The 21382-nt window shown below is 38.1% G+C and overlaps 1 protein-coding gene across 1 annotated transcript in view; it reads right to left on the bottom strand.

The window, feature by feature from the left end:
• Positions 1-889: 889 nt before the first annotated feature.
• TEC (tec protein tyrosine kinase) overlaps positions 890-21382 on the bottom strand; it is a 41704-nt gene continuing 21211 nt past the window's right edge. Inside the window, exons 3-18 of the mRNA XM_056490549.1 lie at positions 15380-15481; positions 14282-14363; positions 12745-12873; positions 11429-11469; positions 10817-10998; positions 9839-9904; positions 8026-8080; positions 7786-7865; positions 7118-7251; positions 6123-6197; positions 5201-5372; positions 4821-5037; positions 4216-4280; positions 3155-3273; positions 2681-2838; positions 890-1991 (exon numbers count right to left, since the gene is read on the bottom strand). Of these exons, the coding sequence (XP_056346524.1) occupies positions 1914-1991; positions 2681-2838; positions 3155-3273; positions 4216-4280; positions 4821-5037; positions 5201-5372; positions 6123-6197; positions 7118-7251; positions 7786-7865; positions 8026-8080; positions 9839-9904; positions 10817-10998; positions 11429-11469; positions 12745-12873; positions 14282-14363; positions 15380-15481 (1755 nt within the window). The 3' untranslated portion in view covers positions 890-1913. The remainder of the gene's footprint in view (positions 1992-2680; positions 2839-3154; positions 3274-4215; positions 4281-4820; positions 5038-5200; positions 5373-6122; positions 6198-7117; positions 7252-7785; positions 7866-8025; positions 8081-9838; positions 9905-10816; positions 10999-11428; positions 11470-12744; positions 12874-14281; positions 14364-15379; positions 15482-21382) is intronic.

Here is a 21382-nt window from a genome sequence, read left to right as displayed (position 1 = left end):
TCTAATTATTGCAAAGAAATAAGGCTTAAGGTTCGTTGAAATCAATTAATCTGATTTTCATAAGCTTCATTTGGGTTTTAAGGGAAACATTACTTACAACATGAAGTATTGTTGAAAGAGTTAGCAACACCTTACTTTGGAGAGAAAGTGGGGTTCAAAGGAGCAGTTAAGGAAGGAAAGACAGGCTTGGCTTACCTTAAATGTTCCACATTCCTTTTTCCACTATTTTTTCTACGTAGAAAAAAAACCCCTAGATTTTCCCTCTTAACGATACCTGCTGATGGTAGTTTTGGAGAGTGGTTTTGGACTCAACAATTTGACAGGTTGGAATCAACTTCTGAGACTTTGTCATTAAGGAAATAGGCATTTGAACCTTTTCTGGCAGCCTGTAGCTTTTCAGTAGAATAGCATGAGGAAAAGAAAGCACTTCTTCCAAGAAAGGCTTCCTCCTTTTGAACATGAAAGCAAACACTAAGCAAAGCAGTGTGGGAATCTAAACATGTCTAAAACTGAATACTGAAATACTCAAATGCAAGAATGATAGAATGTATTAAGCTAACTATGGTTACTCTTAATAATTTCACTGGAAATAAATACTGAAGCAGGCTTCAATAAGACTGTGGAGACATTAGCCTCCAGCAGAGGGGACAGGGCATGTAACTTCCAAGAGAGAGTTCAGGTAATGCTGAACATTTCATCACAACCAAATTCATTTAAATATGCATTCATTCTACCAGATATATATATACACACACACAGATATATATATAAAGAGAGAAAGGGAGTGTATGTATACATATATATACAGGCACTACCATAATGCCATATTCATGTGAACAAGTAGTTTGACTTAGGACACACTGACAGTAAATTATAGGCTACAAATTAGTTGGTTCCAAACAATAGTTAACATTCAGTTTATTTACACACACATGCAGTATGGTATCTTTTGTTATGAACAAAAAGGTTAGATCACTGTATGTACAGAAAAGAGACAGAAACAGGATCCCTTCTTAAACACACCCGAGAAATTCTTTAATTTACAAACCCCCCTGTATAGAATTGTGTGTTTAAGTGAAGGAAGGACAAATTTGTGCTTGAACATTCCATGACAAAAACCCCCCACTTTGTATAAATATATGCATACAATTTATATATTTACAATACATACAGCATATAAATTATTTTATAATTAATCCAAAACATGGTACTATGGTTCACTGACAGCAAGTTGTGCTTAATCTTGGACTTATTTTTCATTAGTAACATGAAGACTAAGCATGGGAGGTAAACCCAGCTTACAAGGACTCCAGGCATATCACAGCCCATGAAGCAGAGCTTTCAGAGTGTTATGTTAAACTGAGGGCTGTGCTGGTGAAAATTTACTATGTGCAAATGAAAGAAGAGCATTTCATCTTCTTGATAAACACACATTAACCAAGAAAAATAATGTTTCTGGAGGATCTCTGGAAACATTTCAGTGCCAGTAAAAAGCCATTTATAGATACCTTCCATTTTTAAGCATGCAAATCACTACTAATGCTACTTCCCATGTAAAGAGAAACCCAAAAACCTGGACTGTATGTACAAGAACCCAACCCATGAAATGCAAATGAGGTTCCTGGCCTCTGGCCACATTTTCTCCCTCCATAAAGAACTGAATTTTACAGCTATGCAATGCTAACTTTTCAGAGAAAATATAGAGATTGCTAATATTGCTGAAGATACGGTGTTCATTTCACAACATCGTGTAAAACTCTCCTTGTTCCGGAGTGCATCAGATATTGCAGGTTCCCCACACTGTTTAGCAGCACCAAACAGCTTACAGGATCAAGCCCTTAAAAAGAAACCATGAAGTCACATATCTCTGGGAAGTGCCTTATTTCCTCTGCTTGTGCTGCTGCTGCCTTTTTTCAAAAAGCATCTTCACCCTCTGCAATGTCAAAGATTGCATGAAGCAACTCTTCAAAAGTTGGGCGTTCCTCTGGTTTCTAAAAATAAAAAGCATGTACAGCTGTGATCAGAAATCAATGAAGTTGTGTTGATTTTGATAAATTACTGATCATATCATTGTTCTTTGGCAAGGAATTTAGCATTTCATTAGGTATCAAATGTAAAAATATTTCCTTGTCTGGATTTTGGGCTGTGTCACTTAATCTCAGTAAGTAACACCTTTTCTTTATGCTTTGAAAAAGGCATAAATAGGTGTTGTTGGACTACACTCTTAATATAATTCATTATTTTGCATATTTTTACACTTTCTTTATTTTTCTTCCCCATTCCCACCCTTCCCCAATGAACTGCTCCAATCTTTCTTTATGCAGGTTGTTCATGCTTCTAAGAATTTTGGGTGTCATTCTCTGATGCCTCTTTTATATCAACTTTCTTTTCTGACCTCTGAAATGAGAAATTTAGTTTTATTACTAAATGCCTTCACATACTTAATCTGACAGTCCATCCATTTCACAGAAATTTGTTCTGTGTTTTATCTAATCACAGCTCTAGTTCAGCTGCAAACCAGGAGATGATCTTTGTCTCAAGAATAAACACACAAATGGATGAGTGACCTGGATGCACTCAGAATGCTGCTCTAGAGGAGGTAACTGCTGTTTCTAGATCAACCCTTATTTCAATTCAAAGACAAAAAACCCAATGAAAATATATATATATAAATATATACCTCCTGCCAGCACATCATCATCATTTCATACATCTGCTTACAGGCCAGTTTGGGCCGATACAAGCGATGTCCTTGGCTAACCATTGTTACCACTTCATAGTTGGAGCTTTTTTCAAAGGGCATTTTTCCTTCTGTATATACTTCCCACATTAAAACACCTGGGGGAAAAAGAAAATAATTAACTGCTTAAACATATGTGTTTATTTTGAGCCCTGGACTCAAGCTTTCTGATAAATAGTTTGAGATCCATATTCTAGACACTTTTTGCATGTGTCATCACTGAAAATGTCTTATTCTAGTAGCATGGGTTTTAATGAAAAACAGAACTAAATGTGCCTGTGGAATTTTATCACTAATAAAACCATGGCAAATGGTTTCTCTGAGCTTCTTCTCAGATGCCTGAATCCTTCCAGAGCTCAACTGCTATTAATAAAATATAAAAAATACACTTTCTTTCCATGATGAATATCTTACCAAACGACCAGACATCTGACTTGCTGCTGAATCGGCTGTAATTAAAGACTTCTGGGGGGCACCACTTCACAGGAAATTTAGCCCCTGAAGAACTTGTGTATTGGTCATCAAGGACATACCTAAAAAACACCAAACAAACAAATAAAAGCAAAATAAAACCCCCAAACAACAAAAAACAAACAAACAAAAAAAAACATAACAAAAACCAAAAAAAATACAGACATTATATCCTTCTGCCAGCCTCCAATCCTGCACATTTTAATTTAGATTTGGATTGGAATATTAGAAGCTCATATTGCCACCTAATGGCCAAGGGTGTTAGCATCACATGATAAAGTAGCTTCCCTGGGGCAGCACTACAGCTTCAGCAACAGTTCTGTTCATTTTTCAGATTACCCCAGAGTCCTTGCTTGTGATTTATTAGCTATACAACACAGGTTTAGGCCACTGCAAGTTAAACATCTCTATTATGAGAGAAAATGAGGCACAAGAAGAAATGCCATGTTCTGTTTTTCACCAGCCAGTGTGAGCTCTGTTGTCAGGGGACATAGAAGCTTGGCAACACAGAGATGTGGCAGAAGCCAAACCACGGTGCTTTAACACCTTTCTTGGAAGAGCTGCTCCCACCTCTGCCTCACCAACACATCACCCACGCAGGTGCTAGCACGGGCAGGAAATTAACCCCCTTCTAGATCTCAGCATCTCCCAGCCCTTCAGCCAGCACAACTCTGAACCATCTATCCCAAGAGAATCCCAGACTCACTGAACAGCCTCTTTCCAACATCTATTTACCAAAATTAACTATAATCTCTGCAGCAGCTCTGCTGTCTGAAACACAAGCTCTTTTTTTAAATGAGTTAGGAAGTCAACACAGAACAAGCAAGCATTAAAGGCACTAGAAAAAGGCAAAAAAACCTCATCAAAGGCTGCTCCCTAGACTGGTCAAAAAAAGATCATTTTTGTATGCATTTTCACTTGGTCTCTGTTCCCTTCGGGCTACATACAAGGGAAAGGTGAATTTTTCCAAATGTCCATAAATACCTTTGCACATTCACACATACCTTGTCATTCCAAAATCTGAGACTTTGACTACTCCTGAGTCGCTCACCAAACAGTTCCTGGCAGCCTGCAAGGGGAGTGGTAAGAGCTGGATGAAAAACCTGGAGTCTCTTGCAGACAAATTACAGCAATCTAATCAGGTCCTTGTATTCATTGCTTAGCAAGTTAAGCCATTTACCAGATTCAGTGGTGTATTCTCATTATAAAAAGCACATGTGCATCTTCTCTTGATAGCACCATTTTTACAACAATACTCTTGTGTAAAAGATCACCAGAAAAAAAAATAATGCCTCAAGGGATTAATGTTGGGTGAAAATGGCACCTTTCTCACAGAAAGGAGATGGGCTATTATATCAGCACAAATTGCTACTATTTATAAGAATTTCAGGGAGATTTTATTCTATTTTCTTGGGAGAGAAAAACCTCTCATGATTTTCTATACAGAGCAGTTTTAGAGACTTGACTAGACCATGAAGAGCCAACTTCATCCACTCAATTTTCTGCAAGAACAGAAGCAGTTGCAAGCAAGCAGGTTGCTTCAAAAAGGAATAGGTATGTTCAAAAACAAAAATTTCAAAGAGGAGCGTGGTGCCTAATGGGATGTTACCAGGTCTCTGTGGATAAAGCTGTTCCTCTCCAGGTACTCCATTCCCTCACACACATCTTGGCACATAGTAAGCAGAGTGTCTTTGCTCAAAACTCCCCGTTTTTGCCTCAGGTAATTGAGAAGGCAGCCGTGCTCCATGAACTCTGTCACGATGTAAATGGGCCTCTGCTGTGTGCACACACCATACAGCTGAACTAGTTTAGGATGTGTTAGCTTCCTGAAAAGATTGAGATCATGTTGTTATTACTTCCTCCACCCAGTGCTAGCTCTCCAGCACACCAAGCTGCAGAAATACCACCTCCCCCAGCATTTATTTATAATCAGTGTACAGCATCAAGAGGCCTAGGACTGAAAATCAAAGTGCCAAGCACACAACTCACATCATGACTTTAGCTTCTTCAATGAAGTCCTCTTCATACATGGCCCCTTCCCGGATTGCCTTGATGGCCACCTTGTACTGAGCCCTCCACTTGCCCAGGCGCACCACGCCGAACAGACCGCTGCCCAGCTCTCTCATGAACGTCAGCTCTGAGGGATTGATCTCCCATTTCTCTACAAAACACAGCAAATTCAACAGTTAAGGAACCTACTCAGCTGGCAGAGGATAAGGAAGAGGAAAGGGAAACTGGACTAGCAGCAAATTAGGGAATTTAGGTAGAAAATGTCGTAGAATTAACTTGAAAACTGAACTCTTCTACACATCACAAAACAAACTTTTAGGTAGACATGACCTTTAAGCAACTCCTGACTAACACAGAAATCAAAATTCAAGCTTTCCTGAGGCCAGTAATTACACACTGATACTATCAGATTTGATTTCAACAAAATGCCACCATAGAAAGTTGTGCCAACGCACAGAAGTGGCTCACATCACCATGCTTGAAAAACGGCTATTTGAAATTTGTATTTTAAAAAAGTAACCCCTCAACAAAGATCAAAAGGGTCAAGTTTGAGACAGAAGTCTGGAGACTAATGAAGGAACCAAAGGCACAGCTCTCTAATAAGGCAGAGCTCAAGATATCCATGGCAGAAATCATGGAGGAAAATATCAAATTCTTCTGGAGCACCAATGGCACATTCTGTCTCTCCTCACCACAGTCCCTGGCACACCACCAGCCATGGTGCCTCTGTATGCTGATACTCTGTGCAAGGGTCTTGAAAGTACAGTTTGGACCAGCAAAAGTTCATTTAGCCTACAACACCACAGAATCAGGTACTTTCAAAACTTTTAGAAAGCATTTTAGCATCCTAGCATACATAAAATCAACAGAATATGTGCAGATGAACAAAACAGACAATCACCATAGCTGAATCCTGCTGTTGTTGGGGCTGTTGTCTTCTTTGGGGTCACTGGGTAACGCAGCCTGGTAACGAGACCTGAGGTTCAATGATAATTCAAGAGACACAGTTTACTTCTGAAACAGCACCAGGCAGCAACTCAGCCTCTTGTTCACTGCAGACTCCAATTAAGAACATGTAGAAAAATCAGTTGCAATAAATGAAAAGTGGGAGTGTGTTTTTGGGGTGTATTTTCTAGAATGTCATCAGGAAATGCTGGGCCATCTGAGTTTGATGTAAAGATCTGGAAACTATAGCTCATGAGTGGAATTTATGCACAGACCAGATTTGGAAAAAAGAAGTATTAGTATCTGTGCCTTGAATCCAATTCCTATACTCTCCCCATTCCATCATACAGTGGGCAGACACCAGCATCAGCCACAAGCTATGTATCTGGAGTAGGGATTTTCTGAACAACACATTACAGTTCTCCTCAACTGTTTGCTGTATAGGAAGGTCAGATTATTTCAAATGGCAGTGACCAGCAGGTAAAAAGCAAGGACCTGGAGAGGGTTCTGGGGAAGTACCATCCCTATCCATCTGCTGTGGGTTACAGGCAGCTGATAAAAGCACTATGTAGAGCTAAAGGAACAATTTTTCTTGACTTGATACAACTATTCTCCTGTTACTCTGGGGCAGTAACATTTCATACATCAGATATATATATATATATAAATGGGTGCATATATATATACATACATATATATATATATATATATATATATATGTATATATATCTACACACACAAAAAAACTCAAAAACAAACAAAAAAAACCCAAAAAAACCCACAACATTTCAAATTACTGTCTATATTGAAATAATGTGAAACTGCAGTGTTTCATGGCTTTCCTGAAAAGGAAGGATCCACAAACTACCCAAAATTTCATCAAAACAATAAAATGTCTCAGACTCCTTTTCAAATCAACCTCAAGTGACAGAAAGAATCCAATCCATCTACCTGCTGCATTATGGCTGTGATATTCAATTATTTCTGGAATGGAATTAAAGAGATGTTTTTCTGCGAGGTAGTACTGTTTTGGTGATGTCACTGTTTCTTTTATATGATAGTGTCTTATTCCTGATGAACCTTCCCTGGAAAAATAATTAACAACAACAACAATTAGTCATAATATCATGTCATTTGTTGTGAATTCTTTAAGAGGAGCACATTGACAAGAAAAATAAACTGAAAGGGTCAACACAGGTGCCCAGTACCACACACTTTGGGAACAGCTTGAATATTAAACATCCTAAGAACTGGTAACTTGCCTTCATCTCACTGCTCAGGTTGAAGATTAACCCAGAAAAGGTTAATTTTCAGCCCAGTGAGCTCCCCAGTCCAGCTCACACCTGCAGACACAAATGCAGGCTGGCAGGAGAGAAGAGACCAAATGGGGTGGGAGAGCAAAACCTCCTTTGGGGCGGGGGTTAAGGTCTACACTGGATTTAACCAAATGGGATCTAATGGAGTTGAGAAGTTCATTTTAGTCATCCATCTCTTCTATCACAGCAGCCCTTGTTTCTTCACTGAGCCTTCTCCTGGCTTTCCCCCAGCCAAAGCATTTGGGTACAGATACAAACAGATTCAGACAATACAAGGTGTGCAGAGAAGCCATAGAAACTCACCCTCCAAATTTTGTATAAAGGGAAACAGTATACAGGCCAGGCTGGCTGGAGTCTCTCACCACAAAACCACCTTCTTTATCCTAAAACACAAGCACATTGACAGTTTTGAGCAACTGGTTTTAAGCATGATTCTTTCACTTGGTTCCAGGATATGCACTTGCCAAAATAAGCCTTTGCTTTAACTAAAGCAGCTATTTGAAGTGAATTTCACAGTTGATACTGCAAGGCTGATGTGCTCACCTCATTTCTGAGGAGCTGCTCTGCCTTGCTTCTGTTCAGGTTTCGGCTGTACCACCTGCAACACAACATCAGTAAATAAAACTTCCTCAAGGTGCATGATTTACCTAAACTGCTTTAAGCAAAGTATTATGAAGCTAGAGATTAAATAATGCTATGATAAATGAAGATCAAGAATTTAACCTTTGATAACATGCAAAAATCAGTTTCTACTACACTGTGGAGTTATCCCATAAAAAAGCCCTTAAACAAATTCAGGGAGATCCCCACAAAAGCCCATAAAACTCAGGAAACTGATGCAGGTTTTTGGAAAAAAGACTTGTCAAACGTGTCCAGGCTGATGGCAGCAGCTGCTGTGAAGAGCAGCCCAAGGGGAAGGCTGGCAGCCCTGGGGAAGCAGCTGCCTGCACACCAGTCAAACCACCCGTGGAGCTGGCTGTCACACTGCTCTGTCATCCAGTGTCCCCATCCTTCTGGGCTCCCAGAGAGGACACACCTAGCAAAGGGGAGGCTGAAACTATGAATTAAGTGTCATAGCTGCACATCTCTGAGCTCTGACCTCCATGGGCAGGTTAAAGCAGCTACAGAAGCACTGGCATGTCAGCCAGTCACAGAGAATAATTAGAAAAGGAAAACCAGGCAGTTTGCAAATGGTGTGGTGCAGTTGTTTTGAGCTATGCTGTTATTTCAGTAACCAAGCAGGGAAGTGGCACAGCAGCCTTTAATCAGATTCTGCCTGTTCTGGAGACAGTGGTTTCGTGCAGTTGGTACATGACCTGGAGTAATGCTCCCTGGACTGTGCAGAGACTCAGAATTTTGGCCCCAAGGTGGTAAAAGCACAAAGTGGCTGGACCAGATAAGGCAGGCCAGTTCCTTCCTTCCCTTTCTGCCAGCCCTGCAGCCCAGCCCAAAGCTGAGCAGAGCTCTTAGCATGAGTTTCTAAGATGAGAAAGCAACAAAGAATTCCCTCTAGTCAAGCTAAGGGCAAAATCCCAGATGAAATTCTGCCTTCTGTCAAAACATAACAAGTAGGAGCCATGAACTATATGTATACATGAATATGTAGCTGAGAGTAAAGTTTTGGAGCTACTAATGTAGCTTTGAAAATTGGTTTTATTTATTATTTTCTTACAGCTCCATTTTATCTAAAAGTCATGAAGTATGTCCTAAATTTCCAGGCACAACAGTTTACCCTAAAATGATGTTTGAATATCCAGAATAGGTTTGGAGACTATCATGTTAAATTTTGCCCTGATGTTCTTAAAGAAGTACTCCCTAATTAAACATCAACTGGAAAAAGCATTTAAATAAAAAAAAAAAACAGCTGTTAAGTTACATGCATCCATTGAAACCTGAAATACATCAAATTACATATTTTCTTGAAAACTAGAGCTTCCAAAATATCCAATCTTTTCTATTTATTTGGAGTGATTTCCACTGTTTTCTCCTACAAACTTTGGAGTTGCATGTCACTTTACTATTAAAACATCATTCAGCACACTTAAAATGGTAAATTTCCTTCAAAATTTCCCAGAGTTAAGAGGTTTTTTTTTTTTTTTTTGCTTTAACCATGATAGCCTGAATACTACATGCCTGATGGCTGACTTGACCCTATATTATAAACCCCAACATAATCAATGAGGAGAATCTGAGAAAAAAAAAAAAAAAAAAAAGCCTATTCTAGATGTTTAAGTTTAACCTCTAGGTGCTACTGTATGTGAACAGTTGCTTTCAAAATGCTAAAAACACATTGTCATTCTTGAAGCATAGGTTTCATTTTATGATATTCCAAATTTTAATTCAAGCATTCACTTACTCATATTGATCAAGGTTGTTGGACTTCTTTCCTGTTACATAGTTGCTTGGAATATATCCTTGTTTCCTAAAAAAATATAGAATATATTATCTGAGTGAAAACATGTGAAATTGCATGCCTAGAAGACAGTTGTTTCATTCTGCTAATTACCAGAGGTCTCTCAATGTAATTTATTAATTACTAACCCATCCACTCTACTACTGATTATTCAGAAACCAATTTTCTGCATCAACATTTCCACATAAACTTTCAGAGCCTCTAGAGAAGTGTCATGAACAGCATAAGTGTCCAAGAAAACCAGCAGAAGTGTCAAAGAAGAGTGAGTAACCCTCTGTCACTCTTCTGCACTCAGAAGTCTCAGTCAGTCATGGGAAATATGTTTGGAGCCTGGCACAGCCTGATAACTCACAATTATCCATAGCATATGGCAGGAACCTGATAAATATTGAAATATGAAAACTTTCATCTTTGAAACCACAGGGAAAATTCTAATACAGGGAATGTGAACTTGTAGTCATTACAGAATCGCACTGCAATTCTCTCTCAACTTATTCAAAGATTGTCCCTAATGATCCAGCTATTAAATAAAATTATGATTATTCCAGTCTGGAAGTTGGAGCCTGCTGAACTAAATGTTAACCATATTGCTCCCTAATGAGATGTTCCCCAGGGAAATGGGAATACTTTACCAGTCTAGTGAGATTTTAAAGGATGGCTGGTGCTTTAATTGGGGAACCATAAAATTGGAAAGTAAGCATAATTGGAAAGGCTTCCAGTTCTGCAACTGTCTTTGCACTTACGCCCCACAATCAACTACTGCACTTCTAAAAATCGGTTTCTGCATGACAATATATGGATGAGATTTCAAAGCCTGGGCCTAATGTCGGTTCTAATGCAGACACACAGTCAATATAAACTTCTACAATAAGAAAATAGACTTATGAACTTTATAACAAAAATTAAGGAACTCATTTTTACCCGTATTTGTCTCTCGCCTTCCACCAATGAATGTCGTTCTTCTCAATCACTGTATACTCTTCACCTTTCTCTAGTCTTAAATCGTGGTGCTCTGTAGGTTCAAAGTCATACATTGCTACCACTATCTCCTCCTCTTCATTCCCATTTTCTTCAACTGGAGGAACAGGTGGTGGAGGCCTTCTCTGAAAACAATACAACTTTATTAAATTATCATCCTCTGCTGCTCCATCTTTGCACCCCATTCACCATTTCCATCACACCAGTGCATCCTGGAGGGAAAAGCTGGGCTAGCCCTGTGGTGGCCTGGAGCTATCTGGGGTCTGTGATAGCAAACCACACAGGTGCCATCCATGGGGCTGGTTTGTGCTGCAGCCCTGCCAAAGCTGCCTGGCATTTTCTTTTTGCTCCCATCTTTCACCAGCAGTACAGATACAGCTAATACATGCAGCTAAATTTCAGTGGGATTTTTTTCACCCTGAGATAGAGCATGATGCCCATTGATGCATACAGAAATAGACCTTTGCTCCAGGATACAGCAAGTATTTTGAGAAATGTAAGCACTTTTTCAAAAAGCAGTAATTATCTAGTCAATATTTTAAAGATTCTACCTACCACATTTTTTTCTGGCATTGAAGAGGACAATCTCATTACATCTAAAAAAAAAAAAAAGCACAGGAGGGGATTTATACCTATTTATTTAGATACAAATTTTAAAATTTTAATTTTAAAATTTTAAAATAAAAGGTTTAAATTTCAGATAAGGCTTGAATGTGTTAACAAGCCTTCAGTATGGCTTAGAAATTCAGAAAGCAAGGACAACTTCAATCAAGCTACAGGTGTCTATAGGTACCACAGATTTAGCAACATCTATGCCACACCAGAGCATGCTACAGAGAGCTCTGGACCAGCCCACAGACGCAGAAATTCATGAGAAATAAAAAAAGTATAAAGATAAAAAAGGCATAAGAAAATGAAACAGTGTTCTTGTCACCATGATCTGAAAGTCTGTTAATACAGTATTAACATTTGCCCTTTTAAAAAACATAAGCCCCTGACCCTTGCTTTGCTAAGTAATGTAGAACAGTTACATGTATTTTCTTATTACATCTCTTGGATCCAAAATTATTTTTCTCCTGTACTACTTTTTTTTACACATTTAAAAGGTTAAGCTATAGATCATGCTTTTCATTTTGCTGAATCAGATCAGCCATGAGCCACCTGTTTATTCTGCAAGTCCTCTAATGCAACTCAGTCCCCAGTTCCCTCTGATTGCCTGTGCAGACATAAGAAATCATTTGGGGCCACAGATTTAACTGAGACATAAGCAATGGCTCAATTCCTTTCCCTACAACAGAATTTTCCTTAAATTGAGGACTGGACAATTACTAGATCCTTTGCTGGACAATACTGGTTCATCCAGGTTCAGCATAGGAACGTTTCCAAACCTCTAAGGAAACCCAGTCCAGTGTCTGTAAATACATTAAACCTTCTTGCATCATTTTTACCTTGGTGTAGTAACACTGAGTGCAATGCAGTTATTATTCTTTCACATGGATATGCAGAGGTTTTAATAAATAACTGAGGAGCTGACAAGATTTGTAGCTGAATCTTTTTCACCATAAGGTTTTATCCTCTGTCTGAGCTAAACACTTGGTCAAATAAATTTCAAATGGGAGAAAAAAAACCAAATGAAATTCAGCCACTTCAATAATTCCTTTCATAGTTCTCTAAGCAAAATTTTTTTGTTGGCTTTTCTATTTTTTTACATAATATTTGGTAATTAACTTTGACTTACTTTAGGCACTGTGTCAATGTATCTGCTCTATAAATCTACCTAACACCCAGGGCATTCAGGTGTGATCACAGAATCATACAAAAAAGCAGAAAAATATGCCAGAAGAACTTAATAAGAAAACATATGTACTTACTGTTTTCAAAAAGACTATATTTTTCACAGCCAGGTGCTAATTTTTCTGTCTGTCTGCAGCATTGATAAATTCCCTCTGTCCAGAATTTAGGATGATATTTTACCATTATATTGCTGTTGTTCTTTATTTCTATAAGAAAAATAGCATATATTGAAAGATACAGAAAAAAGTCTGCAAGACAGTAATTTTTAATGCATATTACAATATCTTTGACATGAAGCATCATCTTTGCTTGCCCTTACTTTAACACAGCTTCTCTTCTTGTAAGTTTGCATGGAGGTGATACAACAATCAGAGGATTTATCTAGGGTAATATTTTATTCCAGAAGGGAGTGCCATACTTCCCCCTATTGCATTTGAGCTATAGGAGAGCAGTAAAAAGGATAATGTAACATAGTTCTTTGTGTAATTGAGAAACAAAAGAGAACTTTAAATAAAGAAACACTACACTTATATATAGGGTAGTTCGTGCAATACAAAATAGGAAAGGCTCATTGGTCCAAGAAGGCAACACCTCTTTGGAAACATGCTTTCTGCAAAACATCACGTCTCTCACGTCTCCAGCAGGTGTTTAATCATTGCTATAATTCTTTGTCCTTGAGCAGTCTGAGAAAGGCTGCTTTCTTGGCTCCCAGCACTAACCTAACAACATTCCCCAATACCAACCAGGGGTTTGGTGCATCAATTGAAAGAGACCCTGCACCACTGGGATCAGTCAGGCAGCAGTGTAGGCTGTGGGAGCTCTGCCTCCTCCTTTGATACTATTCTAAGTGATTCAAATTCATCTACAAACAGTGTTCTGGAGGGAAAGACAGTTGGTATTTATCTCTATGCTGTGGCACAATTCATCATTTTGGCCTGGAAGGCTCCTTACCCCATGCTATGGGCTTGCTGAGTTTCAGAGGTCACTCCTTGTCCTCTGATCCCCAGCCCAGAAATAATTTCTTACTACTTTACAGACCATCTGTAATTAATGTGAGCATCTGATGGTGAGAGAGGGCATTAAGAGGCTAATAAAAGATCCCCCTTTACTCACTGTGAAAGCAACTATCTGATCACATCTCAGCAGAGATACCTCTAATCATTTTACATCAGCTTAAGGCCCACAAGTTGTCTAGCTAAACCCAAACAAAACTTTTCAGTGATGTCATCAACTAGCTTGGATAAACTTATTAACTCATTGTGCAAAAGCAGAGTCAAATTCTGATTACAACTGCACTTCACAAAATCAAACTAGATCAGTCAAAGTATTTGAGGCTCTCAGTACCTGTTACCACACCCTGTGCATGCAAGCAATGAGCTGGCCCAATAAAAAATTAAAATTGGTGGATATAAGCAGCAGAAACTCTACCATCTTTTTTTTGTAATTTGGTGTGGGTTGATGCTAGCCATCAGCTAAGCACACATGCAGGCACTCACCCACACCCACCACCCAGTGGGATGGGGGAAGGAATAGAAAGAACAAGAGATAAAAACTTTTAGCTCAAGCAAAGGTATCTGCCTATGTTAGAGTTTAAGTATAAGCAATTTCCATTACCTTCTTTCAGGTTCCTCACCCACTGATCCCGGCTTTGTGCACTTGGTGCAAAAACATAAAGTGTATTAGCATCATATACAACCTGGAGGGGAGACAAGAAATAATCAAAATACATTCATCTCATAATGTTAATTCATTTCTTCCTAAAGAAACAGAGGAAATGGAACAAGACAAATGATGGTTATATTTGGCAAAATTAGTGTATTCAGGTACAAAATGCAGAGACTGGGAAAGGTTATTAAGGTTTATTATTCAGATATAAAGTTTTCAGGAGAATTAGGAAGAATTATATATTGGTATATTATCTTGTCAGCATTCCTTAAAATGCTTGCTTCACACTTCGCTTTGCTCATCCTTCACTGTGTTTTTTCTAAAAACAGTTCAATTTAATGAATGAAAATTACTTTGCAATCAGACATTCTCCCAGCTGATTCAGTATTGCTCTGCAGTGATTCTTTCACTTCTCCACTAGCTTGTATTGGCAGAAAGCAAGTATTGCTCTAGAAAAAATGGATCAGAGTCACTGCTGCTCCTCTCCAGCAGAGGAATTCCACCTCACTCCAACCACTCCCTCTATAGTAAGGAGGCACAGCATCCAACCACCACATTTTCCTTTTTTCCCATCTAAGCACTTTGTTTTCTGTGTTCATTTCTATTCAATTCACAATGATAAAGGGGGGAAAAAAGCAACAAATTTTATTTTGATTTTCTTATGCCTATATAATTTCATAGTAATTAGATTTAATTTAATGTGAGAAAGAATGAAGACAGGGAAATAGGGCTATCAGCTAACTTGCTCCAGCAGAAGACCAGGGCAGGGCAGTTTCCAGTCAAAATTCAAGCTAAGAGAGTGAGGAAAAGAAAAAGACCAAGAGTATGTGGCCCAGCTCCCAATGGTAGGGACTGCAAGGGAAGCAGAGCCTGCAGTGGATGTGTTTAAACCACTGATTCTGAACTACTTCCCACCAGCCCAAAACAGACAGAGAAAAAGCTCATTATTTGGAATTGACAGTCACTTTAAGGGCAGTTATGTTCAAATTGCATGGTGTTCATGAAAAGAGCACTGTAATTTATGTGTTTTATATTTAAAAATCATACCTGAAAAGGATATTTATTTTGACATGGAATAATACCATCACTTCTTACAACTTCTACACATTTAATCCTTGAAATATCCACAGATCCTTTTCTGTACTTTTTCTATAAGAGAAAAAAAAAACATTTGTAAAAAGATAACAAATTTATTGAATTGCCCTTTTTTTCAGCAGAGACATACTGATTTCTCTCCCACTTAAAATAATTATTTCACTTTATGTAAATTTAACTGGAGAAGTTGTTTGAAAACTGAAAATCTTGTGAAAGATTGTCACTCTTCACACAATATGGAAATATTTAGCAATTACTGCATTATTTGAGATATGCCAATCCTTATTCAGCTCCTCTCTTGGGGATGGAAATTTTAGCCCAAATAGAAGAAGTCCAGTACAATCACAAGCAACTGAAAACAATCTTGTAAACAGAAACAAAGAACAATTTCAAATGATTCCATCACCCTAGAAACACTATAATTAATTACCCATGAAGTTTCATCAGCACTTAAAATTTAACGCTGTGAGTCTTACATAGATTACTGCAGAGAAAACATGCATGAAAAATTCATGTACATCATGGTCAGCATCAGGAAGAATGGCAAGGGATAAGTTCAGATAAAGCTGCAACTGTTACTTGTTACCAGAAAAACCAACCGACACAAGAGAGGTGAGTTTTTAAAGGGGACTGTATGGGGAATTAGGCACTTTAACCAACCATAAAGAATAAAGTAAAATCATAAACATTACCATGAGCTGTACCACCAAGATTTATCAAGTAACACTGAAAAATAATTTTGTACCAACTATGCAACCCAGGGGGTTTTTTACCAAAAAATCACTTTAAGTTTTCTGTGTATTTTATGTTGGTTATTTCCAAACTCAGAATATCCTATGGTGTCCCTTACTTGAACACTGACTCCCTAAAGTAAAACATACATTCATGCAAAAGCCAAAAGCTTTTACTGGAATCCTCAACACTTGGCAGAGCAGGCAGTACTGCCTCTCCCTGTCCTTGTCACTATGTGGCTGACCTGGCAGTTTCAGGGCTGCCAGATTAGCCAAGGCAGAACAGGAGAGTCCAAACAAGATCAGCCTTTTCATGAACCCCAGAATCCAAAACTCCAACATAATTGTGCTGTGGACACCTCTCCAGACGTCTTTCTTGCAAAACAAAGAAGAAACGCCACTCCTGTAACTTACCCACCCAGCTTTCTGTGTCCAGAGGGGTACTCACACTGCTTGGATCCCACCTGCTGGTTAACTGAGGTGACAGGACAGACAGACAATACTTTTGTATCCAGAATGGCAGAAATCCCTTAGGGGAACACACTATTGTTTTATATGAATAACCCTCTTCCTGGGCTCAGAGATTTTCATGCCAATTCTGGCATTCAGTGAGTGCTCACATATAAGACACTGACAGGAGGACAAAGGATATTCAACTAGATAATCATCTAACACTTGGAGGAAAAAATATAAAGGAAATCTCCTGTTTTAGAGCACATCATTCTAGTAATTGTATCTCCTAGGTCATATCTTTGGATGCTTTCATGATTTAAGTTGGCTCAGTTTGCTTCATCACAAGATGCTAACACGCAGCTGACCCACCTTACAAGTCAATCCACCTTATTAAACATAATGTCAGGGAAGATTATTCTGTTTTTGCATATTTTATAGATTAAAAAAAAAAACAAAAAACAACACCTTGCACATGTGAAATTAAAAACAAACCAACTGCTCAAGACATTTTCAGATCACATCAGAAGCAGCAGTTATTAATGTCAAGTGTACAGCTCTGTTCTAGCTGGCCATTACTCATTAATAAACAACGGTACACAGAAAAAAAAAATAAAAGGACTCAAGAAAAATGCTAAAGAGACCACTGCAACTCCTCTCTCCTCCCTACTTAAATTATTTCCTTTTGTAATAATAGAACATCTTGCATACCATAACTGCATTGCATTTATTCTACAGGCAAATGGGTTCTATGGACTCTACACCAAGCTGTACAGCAGATAGGAAATGCAGAATCAAGGCAGAGCTCAAGCCCTGAAGCAGTTGGGGAGTAGAGATGTGGGCATGAGGCAGCCCTGAGAAATTCAACCATAACCACTCTTTCCAACAAATGAGCTCTGCTACAAAGAGACAAAATTAGTCCAACGGCTAATCATGCTATGCCAAAGTGTAGGAAGCAGAGGGACATTTTTAAAGAATCCTTTTTTTTTGAGGTGAAGATGGCTAACAGAGTAGGAAAACTTCAGATTTATTGTAGAAGTAGCAGTATTTCACCAGAATATCACCAGCATGCTCTCTACATGGGATACAAGTATTCGCAGAGGATTTGGAAAAACCACAGGTCAGTGGAATGGAACCTACTAAACCTGGTCTGTTCCTTTACTAAAGATAAATCTATGCCTCTAGAGGGAGGCCTATAGAAGCAAATATGGTTAGAACAGTAATAAAGGTATAAAAATACTAAATCCCAATAAGGAAAACAAATAGGTAAAGTATATGCTTCAAAGTCACACTAAAGGTTGGGGTTTTGGTGTGGGTTTTCTTTTTTAATGTATCCTTTTGCTGAAAATAACAAAAGGGAACTGACTATACAGAAATTATTATACAAAGCCTTTCATACATATTTCATATTTACCTATGTTTTAAAATACTGATTTACAGTTTTAGAAGTCCTGCTCCTTGCTCACAGTGGGTATGCACAAGTCTTCTTTCCATACAAACCAAAAAGAATAAGCTATTCCTCTTTATTTTAGAATATTAAACAGTCGTATGAAGAAGTCATAGACCTATGTTTTCAGATATGGAACAAATATAGGATTACACAATTCCTTTAAGAATCATCTTACAATACAGTAAGACAAGAAACACCCAAGTTTTAGATTAGTGTATAATCAAACAGCTGATCCTCTGTACATTTGGAGTTACTCCTCTGCTAAATACAGAAGCTTTACAGCTTCAGAAGCCCATAGCCTCCCTATCAGATAAAAATATTTCCTCAGTGTATTTCCTCTTTGCTGATGAACACACTGCACTGCTTACCCTTACAGAAGTATGTGTGTATGTGGGGGTGTTGAACAATACAAAGATTAGATCTGGCAATTAGATTTTTCCAATTAGATTTGGGAAAAAAAAAAAAGCCTCAATGAAAACATGCATAAGTCAGCCCTGCTGCCAAGAAATACCTAGATTTTGTCTCCCCCATGCTCCCTCTTTCTCTTTCTCATATGTTGTTCATATGATTTCTTTCTTCCATGCTTACCCCCATGTAGGAAATCCTGAGGTCATCAGCATGTGACACACGGAGTTGTGACACTTGTGTTCTACAAGTGCAGCACGTCACAGCACTGCTTTTATCTCCTTTTATGGAGCTGCTCTTCAACTCTGCAAAACCACAAAAAGCCTGGCTAAGCCTACACTGCCTACAGATAGCTGCTCTGATAGAATATGTTCCAGAGCCACATGTATGAGTGTTTTCATTTTTGGGTGCTTTGCAGGGAGGGAGGTTGGGCTTTCCGGTTTTTGAGTTTTGCTTCTTTTAATAGTATTGCCATTTTTTAATAAGAAGCACAGACTGGATAGTTCTGCAGTTCCCTCTTGAGGCAAGCAATTACAGATTATGCAAATATAATTAATGTAGCTAGTATTAGGTGGCCACATTTTCCATTCCTACATTTTCCAGTGTTTCAAATATACTGAAGAATGCACCTCTCCTTTCAATTATTTTTTTTAAATTATTAAGAAAAGCAAGTATCAGGTATTTTTATTAACCTTTTGAAAATGGATAGAATTGATATGAAAAGCAAAAGGTGATTATTATTCTGATGTAGTCTGACCTGATTCAACATCTGACTGCTAGGAAGAATTTAAAGAGGAAAAAAATGCAAATGTAAATGAGAAGAAAAAAGTTTTAAACCCTGTCTTGCAAATTAAGAAACTGAGAATCTGCTACCATGGCCTGGCTGCTCAGCAGATGTCACTGACTGGCACTGAAGAGACTGAAAATCACAAAAATAAATTCTCTGTCATAGCACTGGTACAACTTCCTAACCATGACTACAGTAACTTGCTTTTCTCCTTCAATGTGGAGGCAGCCAGTCAAACATGCACACTGCAGTTATGATATGTTGCTGCAACTTGGTTTTCAAAATACTTGCAGCTCCTTCAAGTTTTATTTCACCTGGGAACTCAACAAGCTTCTATTCCAACAACAGTATCAGTAGTGAAAATACTAAAATGCAGAATAGGATATTCCATTCAAAACAGGCTCTCAATCTGAAAACAAGCCACTGATGCCTATTCAACAGAATAGCAGCTTCCCATGTGCTCTGCAATCAGATTTACAAGAAATTTATACAGGTAATTTCTATGCTGACATATAAAAATGTCTCATTCAGCAGTGTCAAAAAAACCTTGCTGGGATGAAAACACAGGACATCTGCAGTCTCTGCTATCCACAAAACTTGTTATGCTACAGCAGACAGAGCATAGATAAGTCTGAGGTTATTTTGTTTTGTTCCTTTGCTGGCTGATGTGAAATTTCTGCATCTTCCAGGTACCTTCAAAAAGTCTGTTTTTTCTTGCATTTTTCCTTGAATTACTTTCATTACTTTTTGATTAGTTTCTCAGCTTTAAAAAAAGTTCCTCAGATTTGAAAAAATCTGAGCCTTCTCTACCCTTTTGTCATCTATTTTCCAGTCCTTCCTTCTTAAGACCTTTAAGACACATCCATTCCTGTCTAGTTATACGGTAAATATTCTCATCCATATGTTTTCTGTATCTCAACAACTAAAACCTATGCTTCTCAAATTAATCTACATGTCATATGTTCCATCTCATAAAATCAAGATTCCTGTAGAAAGATAATTACTGCAGATTCTCATTTTATAGCCGACTTTTCTTTCAGTAGATGTTATAGAAAACAGGAAATCATTACTACAGCATAATCAACTTTTTTTAACAACTTAGGTTTCTTTATGAATTGCCCTTTACAAGTGAGCACTGCCATGCATCTGTTATGTCTCCAACTCAAACAGTTTTCACTCACAAGTATTTTAAGAAAGCTCTATCATTATGATCTGTGACTTGGAACAAATGCTCTGTAAAACTACTCATTTCAGCAGTTATTCATCCTATGCTAAAAAACAAGGGTAATCAGTGAAGTGATCAGAAGCATTGTAATACTGAATTGTGCTTTCATTTACCTAAAATAGTTAAATCACTCATGCAATGACTAAGGAAATCCCATAAATCAGGGCAATTCTTTTAAAATAATAAAGGATAAGCACTACAGGAATAAACAACAGTAGAATTAATTTTTTTTCTGTTAAAAAAGAAAAGTAAGAAGCGTAGCTTTTTGGAACTCTACAATGTTGTTATGCTCCAAATGAAGCATTTGCACAATACTAGTGTCGCAATGAAGCCACACAATTTTACCCTGAAACCTACAGCTTCAAAGTGGGCCCCAGAGCTTTTATTTTTCCTTCCTTAAAATATCACCATTGTAATTTCAGTAGCTTCTGTCTCCTCTATATTCAAATTACAAGAACCAAACACAACCCTTCTAGATGGACCTTTCTTCCTTAGGAAGAGACTTTCAAAATGAGCAATCTCCCCCAAAATATTCAGGTTTTTATTCTGCTTTTTTCCTAGTTGGTTTATATCCTAGTTGGTTTTTATCAATTGTAACAGTTCTGTTTACACAATAAAATTTTCACAGAAGTCTGATCCTAATGGCAAATACCACTACTGAAGGCAAGAGCATTTTGCACCTCCCAAGTTCAGCTGCTCAGAAGCTGCCTTCTACTTGACTCCACAGAAGCATCCTTCTAAATAAGACTCAAACATTTTCTCTCAGGGAACTATCATTTGCCTCCTCTGTAGAAGCAAATGGTTTCTGCACACTAATAAACAGGTAAGTGATGTGCCTACTCCAATATCCTCTGTGCAGCATTTCCAGAGCTAATGGGCATTGCAGCCCAAACTCTCCCTCTTCTCG

The sequence above is a fragment of the Oenanthe melanoleuca genome, chromosome 4 (assembly GCF_029582105.1).
Source record: "Oenanthe melanoleuca isolate GR-GAL-2019-014 chromosome 4, OMel1.0, whole genome shotgun sequence".
Taxonomy (NCBI): domain Eukaryota; kingdom Metazoa; phylum Chordata; class Aves; order Passeriformes; family Muscicapidae; genus Oenanthe; species Oenanthe melanoleuca.
The sequence above is the reverse complement of the archived record's forward strand: the minus strand, read 5'-3'. Positions and strand labels throughout refer to the sequence as shown.